Consider the following 18492-nt stretch of genomic DNA (forward strand, 5'->3'; position numbering starts at 1 on the left):
TACCAGTCTTATAACACTCTTCCAGGAAACAGGATAATATTGGGAACACTGAACTTGTTTATGAGGGCAGCATAACTCTGATAGCAAAATCTGATGAAGAACTTTCAAGAAAGAATAAAAGTATAGCCAGGTGTCCCCCATAAACACAAACTCAGATATCCTTAATATATTAAGAAAGAGAATTTAACAATATTTTAAAATAATACTGCACCATGGTGAAGGCACTGGCACCCCACTCCAGTACTCTTGCCTGGAAAATCCCATGGACGGAGGAGCCTGGTAGGCTGCAGTCCATGGGGTTGCAAAGAGTCGGACATGACTGAGCGACTTCACTTTCACTTTTCACTTTTCATGCATTGGAGAAGGAAATGGCAACTCACTCCAGTGTTCTTGCCTGGAGGATGCCAGGGACGGGGGTGCCAGGTGGGCTGCTGTCTATGGGGTCGCACAGAGTCGGACACTCTGAAGCAACTTAGCAGCAGCAGCAGCATGATCAATGGAGTTTATTTCCCGAATACAAAGTTGGTTCAACGTTATAAAATAATAAATTAATACACCCTATTAGTAAAGGAAAAGGTATTATTATTCTAGTGATAAAGAAAAGCATTTGACAGTAGTCAACACCCATTTGTAATTTTTTAGAAACCTTTATGCAAACTAGCAATAGAAAATTGCTGAATATCAACTTGGTAAAGGCTATCCACAGAAACATAGCTAATGGCATACTTAATGGTGAAACATGCTTTACACCTGAGATAGAGAACAAAGCAGGGATATTTACTTTTCACCACTTTACTGAAAGTCTAGCTAGTGTAATTAATAGTAGATAACTAACTTACTAGCTTAGCCTCACCCCCATATTATCTGTCATAACATCCTTTTTTTCCTGATAGTATATATATTTAATTATTTACTTCCCTCTGTGTTGCCAATCTTCAGTAAGTGCTAGGATGGAGGGACCTACAATAGGAGCTAAGAATTTTAATAGATACTTGGAATATGAAAGAATACATTTAATATTTGGGGGACCTTCTCTTCCCTAGCTTTTCATTTTTCTTGTGGAGAGATGTCCACTAATTTATCCCCAGGGAAGAAGTGAATGATCTCACTGGTGAGTTTAATAGAAAGAGTTAGGTGAGTATTGGTCAGATCATACCTTTTCACCTCTTCAGTTGCAGAGAGTACATGTCCCATTCCTTTCTTCCATGTGATAAATTTTATAGGGGCAGCCCACACTAAAAGGAACGTGCTGTTTAGCCTTGGGTAGCTCAATCTGTTTAATTCAGTGGTGAAAAATCTGTAAGCTTACCTGTACTTAAACCTAATATAGTTCTTCCAGTTCAGCTTTACTAGTAATGTGGTGTGTATACATATATATATATGATTTACAGTGTTGTATTAATTTTTGCTATACCATAAAATGATTCAGTTGTATACATTCTTCTTTATATACTCTTTTCCATTATGGTTTATCATAGAATACTGAATATAGTTCTCTGTGCTATACAGTAGGACCTGGTTGTTCATCCATTCTGATATAATAGCTGACATCTGCTGACCCCAGTCTCCCACTCCATCCTTCCCTTAACCTCGTCCCCCTTGGCAGCCACAAGTATGTTCTCTGTGCTCATGAGTATGTTTATGTTTTGTAGATAGATTCATTTTATCATATTTTAGATTCCACACATAAGTGATATGTATGGTATTTGTCTTTCTCTTTCTGACTTGCTTCACTTAGTATGATAATCTCTAGTTGTATCCATAATGAGGGCAAATGGCATTATTTTGTTGTTTTTATGACTGAGTAGTATTCCCTTGTATATGTGTACCACATCTTCTTCATCCATCCATTTATCGATGGGCGATTAGGTTGTTTCTGTGTGTGGGCTATTCTGAGTAGTGCTGCTGTGAACATGGGTTCTGTGAACATGGGTCTGTCTTTTTCATTAGAGTTTTGTCTGGATATATGCTCAGGAGAGGCATCACTGGATCATATGGTAATTCTATTTTCAGTTTCCTGAGGAACTTCCATACTGTTTTCCATAGTGGCTATCCCAAATTACATTCCCACCAACAGTGTAGAGGGTTCCCTTTTCTCCATATTCTCTCCAGTTCAGTTCCGTTCAGTCGCTCAGTCGTGTCCGACTCTTTGCGACCCCATGGACTGCAGCATGCCAGGCTTCTCTGTCCTTCACCAACTCCCGGAGCTTACTCAAACTCATGTCCATCAGTCGGTGATGCCATTCAACCATCTCATCCTCTGTTGTCCCCTTCTCCTCCCGCCTTCAGTCTTTCTCAGCATTAGCGTCTCTTCCAATGAGTCAGTTCTTCTCATCAGGTGGTCAAAGTATTGGAGTTTCAGCTTCAGCATCAGTCCTTCCAATGAATATTCAGAACAGATTTCCTTCAGGATGGATTGGTTGGATTTCCTTACAGTCCAAGGGACTCTCAAGAGTCTTCTCCATCACCATAGTTCAAGAGCATCAATTCTTCGGCGGTCAGCTTTCTTTACAGTCCAACTCTCACATCCATACATGACTACTGGAAAAACCATATCCTTGCCAGTATTTATTTGTAGACATTTTAATGATGGCCATTTTAACCAGCAAAATCAGTGTGAGGTGGTACCTCATTGTAGTTTAGATTTAGATTTGTATTTCTCTAATAACAATGTTGAATATCTTTTCATGTACCTATTGGCCATTTGTATTACTTGTTTGGAGAAATGTCTGTTATAGGTCTTCTGCCAGTTTTTTAATTGCGTTGTTTTTTCTTATATTGAGTTATATGAACTGTTTGTATATTTTGGAAATTACGCCCTTGTCGATTGTATCATTTGCAAAATTTTCTCCTGCTCTGTAGGCTGTCTCCATTTTGTTTATGGTTTCCTTTGCTGTGCACAAGATTGTAAGTTTGATTAGGTCTCATTGGTTTACTTTTGTTTTTCTTTCAATTGCATGGGAAGACTCGGTGGGTTATATTCTTACGTTTAGTTTTCTGACATATTTCCCTTCCTCTTCAAAAAGGGAAAAGGGGAGGAACTGTTACTGACTTGTTTTAAGCTCCAACATTTACTAACCAAAAACTAAAAAATTATTTGTCAAAAAAAAATCGTAGAATTACAGACTATTTAGGAAGTGACATATGTGACAAAGTTTGTCATTAAAAAAAGGAGTGTACAAATCCATAAGAGAATTAATTGCAATAGAAACCTAAGCAAACATAAGCTGCAATTCATAAAGAAAAAAATACACAGATGGCTAGTAACAACAGTAATAACAGCTGTCATTCATTGAGGACTTAACTATGTACTCAACAATTTACATTGTTGTTGTTCAGTTGCTAAGTCGTGTCCAACTCTATGACCCAGTAAACTGCAGCACGCCAGCCTTCTCTGTCTTTCACTTACCTCCCAGAGCTTGCTCAAACTCATGTCCACTGAGCTGGTGGTGCCATCCAACCATCTCATCCTTCGGTACCCTCTTCTCCTGCCCTCTGTCTTTCCCAGCATCACCATCTTTTCTCTTCCAAATAATTTACATACATTGTCTCATTTAATCTTTTCTCAATTTAATCTTTTCACAACAACAAAAAAAAAATGTTATTTTTTTCATTTTACTCTAATAAACACATAATGTTTGTTATATACTAGGTATTCTCTAAGCACACTTACATGCTACCCATCTTAAGATAAGGAAACAGGCATGGAAGGTTTAGAAATTTGCACAGATAGTTGAACCAGTCTTTGAACTTGAGAAGTTTGACTTCAGATCCTTTGTTTTTTAACTATTACTCTATACTGCCTCTCGCTATAAAACAAAGAAATATAACGCTTTCTTTCCTATTCTCATTTTAATTTCATTTTTAAATTTCAAAAACAGTACATGATTGTACTTAACAAATATGAACAATACAACATGGTGTAAAATAATTATTTATATTCCTAAATTCTACTCTGCAAAGATAACAGCTATTGACAACTTTGTATGCATTCTCCAAGACTTTCAAGAAATGAAAAAATTTTAAATGAGGTATTATTTTCCTGTGTATGCTGTGTGTTTATATTAGTGGTTTTTAAAATACTGGTGTACTACTACTGAGAGTGTAAATTGGTGCAGGATATCTGGTGGAAAATTTGCCAGTGTCTGTCAAAATTTTAAATGTAATTTATTGTATTCATTAATTGTGTTTCAAAAAATTATTTCTAGAAAAAAATGAGACAAATGTCCCAAAATGTTTAAGATTTATGTATAAAGGTATATAGTGAAAGGTTTATAATAGCAACTTAAAAAAAAAAACTCACTATTGGAAATAGCCCTTGTCTAATCTATACAGGTTTGGAGAAGTACAACTTCTTAACTATATAATCAGTTAAATAATGGTAGAATGACAGGTGAATTTTTTTTTATTTGTAAGGTATATCAGAGTAGATTTTAGAATTTAAAAAACAATAAAACTTTACTACCCCCCTGGGAAATCACTTAATTCCATTAAGTCACAGTCTCTTCACTGAAAGTGATTATAAGAAGGTTTACAGGACTTACTAATACAGCACCTGGCACACAGTATCTGCTCTTGTTATACGTGTGTTTGTATTTTCCATAGTTAACACTTCTTGATAATCAGAAGTAAAACATTGTAAAACAATACCTCAGCAGAGCAGCTTGTGCCACATTAACTGTCAGAGGTTTATATTAATAGTAGTTAGGACATGGAAGCAACCTAAATGTCCATCAACAGATAAATGGATAAAGAAAATGTGGTACATATATACAATGGAATATTGCTCAGCCATAGAAAGGAACAAAATTGGGTCATATGTAGTGATGGGGATGAACCTAGAATGTCATGGAGTGAAGTTAAGTCAGAAAGAGTAAACCAAATATCGTATATTAATCCATATTTGTGGAATCTAGAAAAATGTTACTGATGAACCTATTTGCAGGGCAGGAATAGAGACACAGACATGGAGAGTGGACTTACAGACACAAGGTGGGGAGGAGAGAGTGGAGTGAATTGAGAGAGTAGCACCGACATGTGTACACTGCCATGTGTAAAGCAGGTAGCTGATGGGAAGCGGTCAGCTCAGTCCTCTGTGATGACCTGGACTGGGAGGGTAAGGGAGTGGGTGGAACGGAGACACAGGAAGGAGGGAGGATAGCTGATGCCTGTGGTTGTACTGCAGAAAATAACACAACACTGTAAAGCAATTATACTCCAGTTTTTTAAAAAAAAGAACCAAGTCTTAGAATCAATAGACATAAATTCAGGTATATGGCTCTCTCTTAACTTGAACAAATTCTTGAATTTTCAACATAATCTTATCTGCAAAATGGAGTTAGCAACCAAAGTGCCAAACTCTGAGGGTTATTTTGAGTAACAAATGAGATAATGTAAGTGTAAATTATTTGAACAAGTAAAGTGCTATACAAACACATTTAATGTAGGAAGCTTAGGTTAAGCATGTTGCTAGTTTGTATAATGCCTAGCATAATGCCTGAAATTTAGTGAGTACGCATTTCTGATTTACATAATTTTGAATTTATAAATTGTGCATTTTCTTTCTGTATATTCAAAGTAGTATAATCATTTGATATGTGGAGTTGGAGCTTTTCATTTTTTTCCAGCCTGTGTTATAGTAGAAAGAATAATCATTAGAATTTATGTATGTTTTTGCTCCTTTCTCTTACTTTAGGAATGGAACATTACTAAACTTTCAATTGAATATGATTCTGAGCCGTTTGGAAAGGAACGAGATGCAGCTATTAAGAAACTGGCTACTGAAGCTGGAGTAGAAGTAATTGTACGAATATCACACACATTATATGATCTAGACAAGTAAGATTTTTTTATACACATAACATAGTATTTGTCATTTTAACCATTTTGAAGTGTACATTTAAGTGGTATTAAGTACAACGACAGTGTACTGTGGGACTTAAGTTCAAAAGTGAAAATAAAAACATGCATAATAGAATTGTGGAGAATTAAATTAATTCAAACCTGTAGCATTTTATTTAGCTTCTGTAATTTTTGTTTACCCAAAGACAGACGCCAAAATTACAGACATAAGTGCATAAGATAAAAATACTCAGAATTTCAGTTCCAAAACTATTAAAAGAATCACAAAATTATCTTTGACTGTTCTAGCTCAGCCTACTAACTTGCCATTCTGGGCTCTCAGCAATATTAATTTTATAGTTTATATGATACATAGCCATCAAGTGCCTTGGTATATTTTACATGCTTGTCATAAATTATTTTATGTATGTATATCTAGTCTGTTTGAATTTTGAGTTCATATGCAAATTGTATGTAATATTAGGTAGTCCTCTGAACAATGGTATGATATCTTATTTCTCAAAGCATACTTCATGAAATACCAGTCTTTTATGATGCTTTGTCCAACAGAGATTCTGTGGTCTAGGTTAAATTTAGGAAGTTTTTTTAATACGTGCTGTAAGATTTCAGGATTCATAAGATATTGTTAACATTAACCTTTGGCATACTGTCATCCTTCCAAGTGCTGAAATCTCATAATTTATGTACCTTTTATTTTACTTTTTTAAGTTATTTTCACATTTTATCAAAATAATAAAGCTAATTCTGTAACATGACAAGCTATTTTATTCCACTTTTCCAGTTGTACAAAAAATTGTGGTTTGATTGAGGCAAGAGTCTTACTTCCTATTAAACCAGAAGTCATATATCCTTTGATAATAAAGTTGCCTGCTCGTCTACCATATTTCTTAACCTTAGAGAGCTGATAGCAAGGAGGCAAAACAAAATAAGGGCAGTTGCTTAAAGTGGGAAGCTCAGTGTTATGTATAAAACTGGATTGTTTGTTAGACTGAATGTGAATATTTACTATATAAATCTATCATATAAAAATGTAGCATATAGAAAATATCTATTCTAAGATTTTTATTTTGCTTCTGTTATATAATGTCCTCAGTAATATCATTGTAGATCATTATAGTGGACAGTTATCATTATGATCCTAGGTATAAACTCAAAGAATTATATCAAAGCAAAATTTCTAAAAGCAGAGCATAGTTTTTATGGTGGTTACTTTCCATACATATAATTGATTCACCATTATATGTGGTATAGAGAAAACTTTATTCTATTTGGATTAAGAAAATCTCGATTTGCTATTTATTAGTTATGTGACCTTGACTAGTTTATTAAATTCTCTTGAGGCTTCAGTTTCTGATCCATAAAATGATAAAGTGTAATTTTACCAATAATTTTTTATGAAGCCTAAATGCTAGTATGCAAATGGCTATAGTTAAAAAGAATAATTGGTTATTCCCAAATTGTATCTAATTTGGCAGTAAATGCCATTGGCAAGGCTCTTTGTTTCTAGTATTACTTAATTGAGAAATTAGTGATCAGAATTAAATATAAAATATATACATAAGAAAAATATATATATACATAAGATACATATGCTAACATTTAACAAAAACATGCACAATAGAAAATACCAAATAATTATCACTATAGTAATATAGGATCCTAATTAATAAAACTTGCTAATTACTCTTTGATATAATATTGGCCTGGTTTAGTTTTTATTGATGATTACAAGGTTCTTTGAGCTGTGTTGCAAAATATTTTTATATTTCCATATATATTATTTTTTTGTTTTTGCCTTTAGGCTTATTACCCACTTGTTTTTTCCACTCATATATGCTTAATTTTCTTTGTCACCAAAGTTTTGATATTTGCATGCTGTATATTTTCAACATCTAATAGATGTCTATAAAATGAAGAGAATGATTTTTAGATTTGTTAATTGTTTTAACAAGTTTCTTGGTCCTATAAGAAGCTAACATTCTCCTTGAAGTCTTAAGTGCAGATGGCTATCATGAAAAAGAATAATGGGTTACTCCCAAATTGTATCTAATTCAGATTACCATTGGCAAGGCTCTTTCCTTTTAGTATTACTTAATTGAGAAATTATTGATCAGAATTAAATATAAAAGATATACGTAAGATACATACGTTGACATTTAACAAAAACATACACAATAGAAAATAGAAGTGATTTTTCATTTTTGTTTTCATTTTTACTATCTTCATTTAATTTTCTGATTTTAAGACTTTTCAAAGTTTATCAAATTATATTGTCCTTTTTAACATACTAACAGCATTTTACTAACTTTTGTAATAGGATCATAGAACTAAATGGTGGTCAACCACCCCTTACCTATAAAAGATTCCAGACCCTCATCAGCAAAATGGAACCACTAGAAATACCAGTAGAGACAATTACTTCAGAAGTGATAGAAAAGTGCACAACTCCTCTGTCTGATGACCATGATGAGAAATACGGAGTCCCGTCACTGGAAGAACTAGGTAGGTGTAAGCAATAATACATGTGGAGCTTGAGAGTTAATAAACCATTAAAAAAAATCCCACTTCTAATTTGATATGTATTTTGCACTAAAAGGAAAAGAAAGGAGGAAAAAGAAAGCTTCAACTAAAAAGTGATGAATCTGTGTATTATTTATGTATGCTATTAATTCATGGTCTGTCTTTATCACCTTAAGATATATGTCTTAAAGGATAGAGACCATGTTATATATAATCTATCTGTGAGGACCTATCCAGAGCCATCATTTCATTTTTATGCTGTCACATCTTTTTCCATTTCCTTTTTTTTTTTAGGTTTTGATACAGATGGCTTACCCTCTGCAGTGTGGCCAGGTGGAGAAACTGAAGCACTTACACGTTTGGAAAGGCATTTGGAAAGAAAAGTATGATAGTAGAGATGATGTTTATATTGTCAAACTGTCATTTTAAAAATAATTTCACTCTTTTTTTAAAAACAAAAAAATAGGCTGTTGAAAAGGATTAAGAGAAATAATTAAAATAGCACAAATGTAATTGAAGATTAGCAACTGTCTTCATTTAAATACCCTTCTCCCTCCTCTTCTGATTATTTCCTCTTTAGCTACTATCAGTACTGCCCCTCTATGCTTTCTGTGTAAGCTGGTATCTGATGACTTTAAAGCTAGGATAGAGTTCTTCTGTTTCACATTTATCTCAGTGTCAGAAAGACAGGTTGAAGGTGCTCTCAACCTTGTGTTAGGAATTTGCCGCATGAGGTTGACTAAAACAAAAGAATGCTCACTTTTATCTTGTTTTTTATTAAAACTTGTCATTTGTGGCTGAAAAAATGAGATTTTATTCCCCAAGGATTATGTAACATTCTTGAAAAGCTCAATTTCAAACAGTCTTTTAAAATGGAAAAGGCAGTTAGCATAATTTTCTCTGTGTTTTTTTCAGGCTTGGGTGGCGAACTTTGAAAGACCTCGAATGAATGCAAATTCCCTGCTCGCTAGCCCTACTGGACTCAGTCCTTATCTCCGATTTGGTTGTTTGTCATGTCGACTCTTTTATTTCAAACTGACAGATCTCTACAAAAAGGTATTATCTAGAACTGGAGCTTATTTTTAAAAAATACTTTAAAAAAATTGCTGATAATACTTCTTTGCTTTTTAATCTTAGGTAAAGAAGAACAGTTCCCCTCCCCTTTCCCTTTATGGGCAACTATTATGGCGTGAATTTTTCTATACAGCAGCAACAAATAATCCACGCTTTGACAAAATGGAAGGAAATCCCATTTGTGTTCAGATTCCATGGGATAAGAATCCTGAGGCTTTAGCAAAATGGGCAGAAGGACGGACAGGCTTTCCATGGATTGATGCCATCATGACGCAGCTTCGTCAGGAGGGTTGGATTCATCATTTAGCCAGACATGCAGTTGCTTGTTTCCTGACACGAGGTGACCTGTGGATTAGTTGGGAAGAAGGAATGAAGGTAAGTTTTCTTCCAACTAATGGAGCATGGCTTTATTTTGAAGAACTCTATACCTTTTTCTATACCTTATATTTTCTATATCTTATATTTTCTATACCTTATACCTTATATATATATACCTTATATATATATGGTGTTGCCTCACTTCAACACCATAGCTTTTTAGTCTTATTATGTAATGTGATGCATACTACATTCTGTGACATCATCTTATGGGTATATATAAGAGGACTTAAATATGTTTTACCTTCCTATCTATATCATAAATTTCCCCTTTCCAAAGACCATTTCTGATCCTATGGTTTCTTACATCTCTATTTCCTAGCATCAAGTCGTACATGAGATAGATGCATAGCACACACTTAATGAATTTATAAAAATAACTAATTCTGTTTCCCTTTTGGATCAAGGAATCCCAAATTTAGATTCCATAATTTTAATTAAATCTTAAAGGTCATTTGTATTTGATTGTTCCCGTTATGTAGACCAATGTACCAAGCTTCCAAGTGTTTTTTGGTGGTTTATTTGGTAGTATTTTTGCTTTCTTGAAAGTGTTTACTACTTTTTCTTTCCTTTTTTTAAAAAAAAAACTTCCCATATCCTAACTTACCCTTTTAAATCAATGACTTGAATAATTTTTACCCTCCCCTTTCCAATAGCACTGCCAAGCTTACAATGGCAAATTCTATTCAGAAATCTGTATAGTAATATGTTCTTTCCCTGAAATAACTCTTTATAGGATAGAACATAGATAAGGAAACTAACTTTGGAATGTTTAATTTTATAGTTCAGTGCTAGATTTTCTTTACCTTGACTTTTGATCTTCAGAGACCTGGAAAATGCTTGCTTTGAGAAATATGTGTGTGCAAACTAATTGATTACCATTACTTCTGAAGGTATTTGAAGAATTACTTCTTGATGCAGATTGGAGCATAAATGCTGGAAGTTGGATGTGGCTGTCTTGTAGTTCCTTTTTCCAACAGTTTTTTCACTGCTATTGCCCTGTTGGTTTTGGTAGGAGAACAGATCCCAATGGAGACTATATCAGGTAAATCAAGGATGATTATTATTCAGTTTGGAATAGCTAATCCAGGAAGAGCTTGTCATACTTAAACAACGCTTAAGGTATTCCCCACTCCTGATGGGCAGCAGAGATGAGGAAAAGGGTAACAAATCATTTAAATGGTATTGATTTGATTTGGGTCATTCATAGCTATTAAATAGTGTGTTATAATTTGCTTACAGTTCATTTTATTAATAATTTTTCTTCCTTTTCCTAAAAGGCGTTATTTGCCTGTTCTAAGAGGCTTCCCTGCAAAATATATCTATGATCCCTGGAATGCACCAGAAGGTATTCAAAAGGTAGCCAAATGTTTGATAGGAGTTAATTATCCTAAACCAATGGTGAACCACGCTGAGGCAAGCCGTTTGAATATTGAGAGGATGAAACAGATCTATCAGCAGCTTTCACGATACAGAGGACTTGGTATGTCAGAAAATGCCTTTGATTGTTCTAAGGCAGCTGTTTATGTCCCCATCCTTGAATTTCATCTTGATCATAACTTAATAGGAAATTTTTTCCCTTTAGGTCTTCTTGCTTCAGTGCCATCTAATCCTAATGGGAATGGAGGCCTCATGGGGTATTCTCCTGGAGAAAATATCCCAGGTTGTAGCAGCAATGCAAGTAAGTAAAAAGGAAATTTCTGTACTTAGTAACAGAGAGAGATTAATAATAAAATATATTGTTTATTGTACCTCACTATAATATGTTTTTTAAATTCTATCTAAAATTTGTGTAATAGGTTCCTTGTATATATGCGTACATGTACACACATACACACTCCCTTACTCCATTAGTGACATTTTAGAGATGGAAATGGCAATGCACTCAGTGTTCTTGCCTTGAAAATCGTATGGACAGAGGAGCCTAGGGGGCTACAGTCCATGGGGTTGCAAAAGAGTCAGACATGACTTAGCGACTGAAAAACAACAACGGAGATGGAAAATATCATTACGTATAGTGGAATTTGGGTAAAAGATCTTGCAAGCTGAATGAGGAGAGCAATATTAACGATAAAATGAAACTCAGATGTCGTATTTTCATAATGCCCATTATTTTTTATTCTCTTGAAGTATATATTAACTATAAGGTAATTAATTAAGAGGGTCAGAGGCCCTGGGAATGTGGACAAAAGATTTATCATATACATGCATAGTGACGCTAGTCATTTTGCACATGAGTTTTTCCTTACAAAGCCTGGTCTGTAATGGTTTTCTTTGTGATATATATATATATATACACACATATATATATAGTTCTTTGCCACCGTATTCTTAATACATGTGAAGTCAGAATGTATTGGACATCTCAATTTTCAAATGTTCTAACCAAAAATCAGTTCAGTTGCTCAGTCGTTTCCGACTCTTTGCAACCCCATGGACTGCAGCATGCCAGGCTTCCCTGTATACCACCAACTCCCGGAGCTTACTCAAACTCATGTCTATTGAGTCGGTGATGCCATCCAACCATCTCATCCTCTGTCATCCCCTTCCCCTTCCACCTTCAATCATTGCCAGCATCAGGGTATCTTCAAATGAGTCCATTCTTTTTTTTTTTTAATTTTATTTGTTTTTTATTAGTTGGAGGCTAATTACTTTACAATATTGTACTGGTTTTTGTCATACATTGACATGAATCAGCCATGGATTTACATGTATTCCCCATCCCGATCCCCCCTCCTACCTCCCTCTCCACCCGATCCCTCTGGGTCTTCCCAGTGCACCAGGTCCGAGCACTTGTCTCATGCATCCAACCTGGGCTGGTGATCTGTTTCACCCTAGATAATAAATATACATGTTTCGATGCTGTTCTCTTGAAACATCCCACCCTCGCCTTCTCCCACAGAGTCCAAAAGTCTGTTCTATAATCTGTGTCAAATGAGTCCATTCTTCACATGAGGTGGCCAAAGTATTGGACTTTCAGCTTCAGCATCAGTCCTTCCAGTGAATATTCAAGGCGGATTTCCTTTAGGATGGACTGGTTGGATCTCCTTGCTGTCCAAGGGACTCTCAAGAGTCTTCTCCAATACCACAGTTCAAAAGCATCAATTCTTCAGTGCTCAGCTTTCTTTATAGTCCAACTCTCACATCCATCCATGACTACTGGATAAACCATAGCTTTGACTAGATGGATCTTTATTGCAAAGTAATGTCTCTGCTTTTAATATGCTGTCTAGGTATGGTACTGGCACAAAGACAGAAATATAGATCAATGGAACAGAATAGAAAGCCCAGAGATAAATCCACGAACCTATGGTCACCTTATCTTCGACAAAGGAGGCAAGGATATACAATGGAAAAAAGACAACCTCTTTAACAAGTGGTGCTGGGAAAACTGGTCAACCACCTGTAAAAGAATGAAACTAGAACACTTTCTAACACCATACACAAAAATAAACTCAAAATGGAGTAAAGATCTAAATGTAAGACCAGAAACTATAAAACTCCTAGAGGAGAACATAGGCAAAACACTCTCCGACATAAATCACAGCAGGATCCTCTATGACCCACATCCCAGAATTTTAGAAACAAAAGCAAAAATAAACAAATGGGACCTAATGAAACTTAAAAGCTTTTGCACAACAAAGGATACTATAAGTAAGGTGAAAAGACAGCCCTCAGATTGGGAGAAAATAATAGCAAATGAAGCAACAGACAAAGGATTAATCTCAAAAATATACAAGCAACTCCTCCAGCTCAACTCCAGAAAAATAAATGACCCAATCAAAAGATGGGCCAGGGAACTAAACAGACATTTCTCCAAGGAAGACATACGGATGGCAAAAAAACACAGGAGAAGATGCTCAACATCACTCATTATCAGAGAAATGCAAATCAGAACCACAATGAGGTACCATTATACACCAGTCAGGATGGCTGCTATCCAAAAGTCTACAAGCAATAAATGCTGGAGAGGGTGTGGAGAAAAGGGAACCCTCTTACACTGTTGGTGGGAATGCAAATTAGTACAGCCACTATGGAAAACAGTGTGGAGATTTCTTAAAAAGCTGGAAATAGATCTGCCATATGACCCAGCAATACCACTTCTAGGCATACACACTGAGGAAACCAGATCCAAAAGAGACACGTGCACGCCAATGTTCATCGCAGCACTGTTTATAATAGCCAGGTCATGGAAGCAACCTAGATGCCCATCAGCAGACGAATGGATGAGGAAGCTGTGGTACATATACACCATGGAATATTACTCAGCCATCAAAAAGAATTCATTTGAATCAGTTCTAATGAGATGGGTGAAACTGAAACCCATTATACAGAGCGAAGTAAGCCAGAAAGATAAAGACCATTACAGTATACTAACACATATATATGGAATTTAGAAAGATGGTAACGATAACCTTATATGCAAAAAAAGAAAAAGAGACTCAGATGTATAGAACAGACTTGTGGACTCTGTGGGAGAAGGCGAGGGCGGGATGTTTCAAGAGAACAGCATCAAAACATGTATATCTAGGGTGAAACAGATCACCAGCCCAGGTTGGATGCATGAGACAAGTGCTCAGGACTGGTGCACTGGGAAGACCCAGAGGGATGGGGTGGAGAGGGAGGTGGGAGGGGGGACCGGGATGGGGAATACGTGTAAATCCATGGCTAATTCATTTCAATGTATGACAAAAACCACTGCAATGTTGTAGAGTAATTAGCCTCCAACAAATAAAAATAAATGGAAGAAAAAAAAATAATATGCTGTCTAGGTTGGTCATAGCTTTTCTTCCAATGAGCAAACGTCTTTTAATTTCATGGCTACAGTCACCATCTGCAGTGATTTTGGAGCCCCCCCCCCCAAATAAAGTCTCTCACTGTTTCCATTGTTTCCCCATCTATTTGCCATGAGGTGATAGGACCAGACACCATGATGTTAGTTTTCTGAATGCTGAGCTTTAAGCCAACTTTTTCACTCTCCTCTTTGACTTTCATCAAGAGGCTCTTTATTTCTTCTTCGCTTTCTGCCATAAAGGGTGGTGTCACTGCATATCTGAGGTTATTGATATTTCTCCCAGCAACTTGATTCTAGCTTGTGCTTCATTCAGTCTAGCATTTCTCATGATGTACTCTGCATATAAATTAAATAAGCAGGGTGACAATATACAGCCTTGACATACTCCTTTCCTGATTTGGAATCAGTCTGTTGTTCCATGTCCAGTTTTAACCTGCATACAAATTTCTCAGGAGGCAAGACAGGTGGTCTGGTATTCCCATCTCTCTAAGAATTTTCCACAGTTTGTTGTGATCCACACAGTCAAAGGCTTTGGTGTAGTCAGTAAAGCAGAAGTAGATGTTTGTCTGGAATTCTCTTGCTTTTTCAATGATCCAGTGGATACTGGCAATTTGATCTCTGGTTCCTCTGCCTTTTCTAAAACCAGCTTGAACATCCGGAAGTTTACGGTTCACGTACTGTTGAAGCCCGGCTTGGAGAATTTTGACCTTTACTTTGCCAGTGTGTGAGATGAGTTCAATTGTGTGGTAGTTTGAGCATTCTTTGGCATTGCCTTTCTTTGGGATTGGAATGAAAACAGACCTTTTCCAGTCCTTTGGCCACTGCTGAGTTTTCCAGATTTGCTGGCATATTGAGTGCAGCACGTTTTAACAGCATCATCTTTTAGGATTTGAAATAGCTCAACTGAAATTCCATCACCTCCACTAGCTTTGTTTGTAGTGTTGCTTCCTAAGGCCCACCTGACTTCACATTCCAGGATGTGTGACTCTAGATGAGTGAGCACATCATCGTGGTTATCTGGGTCGTGAAGATCTTTTTTGTATAGTTCTTCTGTGTATTCTTGCCACCTCTTCCTATTATCTTCTGCTTCTGTTGGGTCCATATCATTTCTGTCCTTTATTGTGCCCATCTTTACATGAAATGTTCCCTTGGTATCTCTGATTTTCTTGAAAAGATTTCTGGTCTTTCCCATTCTGTTGTTTTCCTCTATTTCTTTGCACTGATCACTGAGGAAAGCTTTCTTATCTCTCCTTGCTATTCTTTGGAACTCTTCATTCAGATGGGTATATCTTTCCTTTTCTCCTTTGCCTTTTGCTTCTCTTCTTTTCTCAGCTATTTTGTAAGGCCTCCTCAGACAACCATTTTGCCTTTTTGCATTTCTTTTTCTTGGGGATGGTCTTGATCCCTGCCTCCTGTACAATGTCACAAACCTCCGTCCATAGTTCTTCAGGCACTCTGTCTATCAGATCTAATCCCTTGAATCTATTTGTCACTTCCACTGTTTAATCATAAGGGATTTGATTTAGGTCATACCTGAATGGTCTAGTGGTTTTCCCTACTTTCTTCAATTTCAATCTGAATTTGGCAATAAGGAGTTCATGATCTGAGTCACAGTCAGCTCCAGGTCTTTTTTTTTTTTATGTCAGATGCTCAAAATTTGATATTAAAAATAAAATCTTTTAACAAATTGAACTCTTCTGAATTCAGAAATATTTTGCATACTTTTGAGAGCAACAGTTAGCTTAGGGTGAAAGGAATGAAAGCACTCATATCTTACCTGCCTACTTTTGTGTATGAGTAATTTTTGCCACATACTCACAATATCCTGGAGAAGTGGTGGTAGGAGTCTCATTTTGTGATTGGAGAAATAAGCCTAGAAGAGTTAGGTAACTTAACCATGATCCCACAGTTAGTAAGTAGCTGAGCTAAGATTCAGATCCAAGTCTAACTTGTCCTAAAGTTCATACTCTTCCCGTATCACTGGGCCTCCCCTATAAATGTAATGCCATGTGTAGTGTTTATAAAACTAAAGATTTTATTATGTGTTTGGCCTACATTCAAATTATTGCTGTTGATGGTAGTGTACTTCAGAAATGTTCTTTCTCAAAGTCTCCTACAATTTAAAATAAACTTTAACAAGGAATCATTTCAAAAGTTCTATCACATTTCTGATGCAGTTCACAGACTGCCTTTTGTCTCCACACTTGAGTTTTATGGACAGAAGTTGTGTGAAATGCTGAGCTAACAGGCAGGCAGCAGAGGGGTAGAAAGCAACACACTCCAGTTACCTGGCTACTGGGGGGTGGTGGTACATACTCTTTCTTAGTTCAGATCTGTATTCAATATTTGAAGTTATCTGCAAAACTAATCATGTTAGCAAGTTAAATTGGAATGATTTAACTTCACAAATGTATATACATGATGTTTTATGGTAGGATTAATAAATTTGAAAGTAATCTAAATATATAAATATTTGCCAATAACATACTTTGTAGCTAGGTACTGTGAGGCTTTCAAAAAACAGAAGACATAAAAGCCACAAAGACCTTGGAGTCTAAATGGGGGTGTGGAAAGGGAAAAAAATAAATGAAGTAAGTGATAAATTGTTAAGATGCTGCCTCCCCATGCAATAGGAAAAAAGGGAGAAGAACATTGAGAGCTAAAGGAACTAGGAAACTTTACTTGGAAGATGGTGGGGTGGGTAGCACCTTCGTCTGTGTCTCCTCCTTGTGTGAACTGTTAGCTGTCATTTGACAGACGCTTATTCTCTTATCTCCAAGGACGTATGTTTTACATAGGTACTGAGAAAGGAGGAGGTGAAGAAAGGATGTTTATCTTACTGATGCCCTATGTTTTGCCTTCATGATCATGTCATTGTCATTCAGTAAAGAAATGTTTTTTAGAAAATGATTATCAGTGATTTTTCCTTGGAATAGTCAACATTTCTGTGTCCCTGAATTTAAGGACAAGTTAAGTTTTCCTGATTTGAGCATATGATTTTTGGTTCTTATGAAGCATTGTGGATTAATTCTAAAAAACATAATAAAAATACTAAAAATTAGATTTGTAATCTTAATACATACAACTTGGAATTTACTTAAGTGATTTTACTGTCTTTTAAAACTGTCTTTTAAATACTAACAGGTTGTACTCAAGGGAGTGGTGTTTTACATTATGCTCATGGAGACAGTCAGCAAACTCATCTTTTAAAGCAAGGTAAGAATGAAGCATTCAAGCATACTGTTCTTTTCACCTTTCCTATCTTAAACATACTTTTTTTTTAAATGTGTAGGAAGAAGCTCCACAGGCACTGGTCTTGGCAGTGGGAAACGTCCTAGTCAGGAAGAGGACATGCAGAGTATTGGTCCTAAAGTCCAGCGACAAAGCACTAATTAGGTAAATATTTTACAGCTTTATTTCTTGCTTAAGCCAGAGTGTGTAATCAACATAAATTAAGATAATTTCCGAAATGGAGCTTATCTCTATTTTCAAACCAGAGAATCTGGGGCATAAATTTTAAAAACATATTTATTTGACTGCTCTGGGTCTTAGTTGCAGCGTGCAGGATCTTGAGTTGTGGCATGCTCACTCTTAGCTGTGGCTGTGGGATTTAGATCTCTGGCCAAGGATCAAACCTGGGCTTCCTGCATTGGGAGTGTGGAGTTTTAACCACTGGACCACGAGGGAAGTCCCAGGCATAAATTTTTCAGTGATTGTTACAAAATTAGTTCTGGGACAGGAGCAATGCACCTGTACTGGGCACAGTGCTATACTCGGTTTTACGTCCACTGAACTGATGATCTTCAAATCTGAAAAGCTTATGGTGTTCTGCTCAGATTTTTTCTCAGAAAAAACCATCCTTT

The 18492-nt window shown here is 36.0% G+C and overlaps 1 protein-coding gene across 6 annotated transcripts in view; it reads left to right on the top strand.

Annotated features, from left to right (window-relative positions):
• CRY1 (cryptochrome circadian regulator 1) overlaps nucleotides 1–18492 on the top strand; it is a 101798-nt gene that overhangs the window by 69277 nt on the left and 14029 nt on the right. For 5 of the 6 annotated variants that reach the window (XM_070454005.1, XM_070454003.1, XM_070454004.1 and 2 more), the window contains exons 3-12: nucleotides 5696–5838; nucleotides 8180–8364; nucleotides 8677–8765; nucleotides 9298–9438; nucleotides 9520–9831; nucleotides 10728–10879; nucleotides 11115–11317; nucleotides 11420–11515; nucleotides 17774–17845; nucleotides 17922–18025. In XM_070454005.1, coding sequence (XP_070310106.1) covers nucleotides 5696–5838; nucleotides 8180–8364; nucleotides 8677–8765; nucleotides 9298–9438; nucleotides 9520–9831; nucleotides 10728–10879; nucleotides 11115–11317; nucleotides 11420–11515; nucleotides 17774–17845; nucleotides 17922–18025 — 1497 coding nt within the window. The remainder of the gene's footprint in view (nucleotides 1–5695; nucleotides 5839–8179; nucleotides 8365–8676; nucleotides 8766–9297; nucleotides 9439–9519; nucleotides 9832–10727; nucleotides 10880–11114; nucleotides 11318–11419; nucleotides 11516–17773; nucleotides 17846–17921; nucleotides 18026–18492) is intronic. The other variant, XM_070454006.1, reaches the window with a different exon arrangement.

The sequence above is a fragment of the Odocoileus virginianus genome, chromosome 23 (genome assembly GCF_023699985.2).
Source record: "Odocoileus virginianus isolate 20LAN1187 ecotype Illinois chromosome 23, Ovbor_1.2, whole genome shotgun sequence".
Taxonomy (NCBI): domain Eukaryota; kingdom Metazoa; phylum Chordata; class Mammalia; order Artiodactyla; family Cervidae; genus Odocoileus; species Odocoileus virginianus.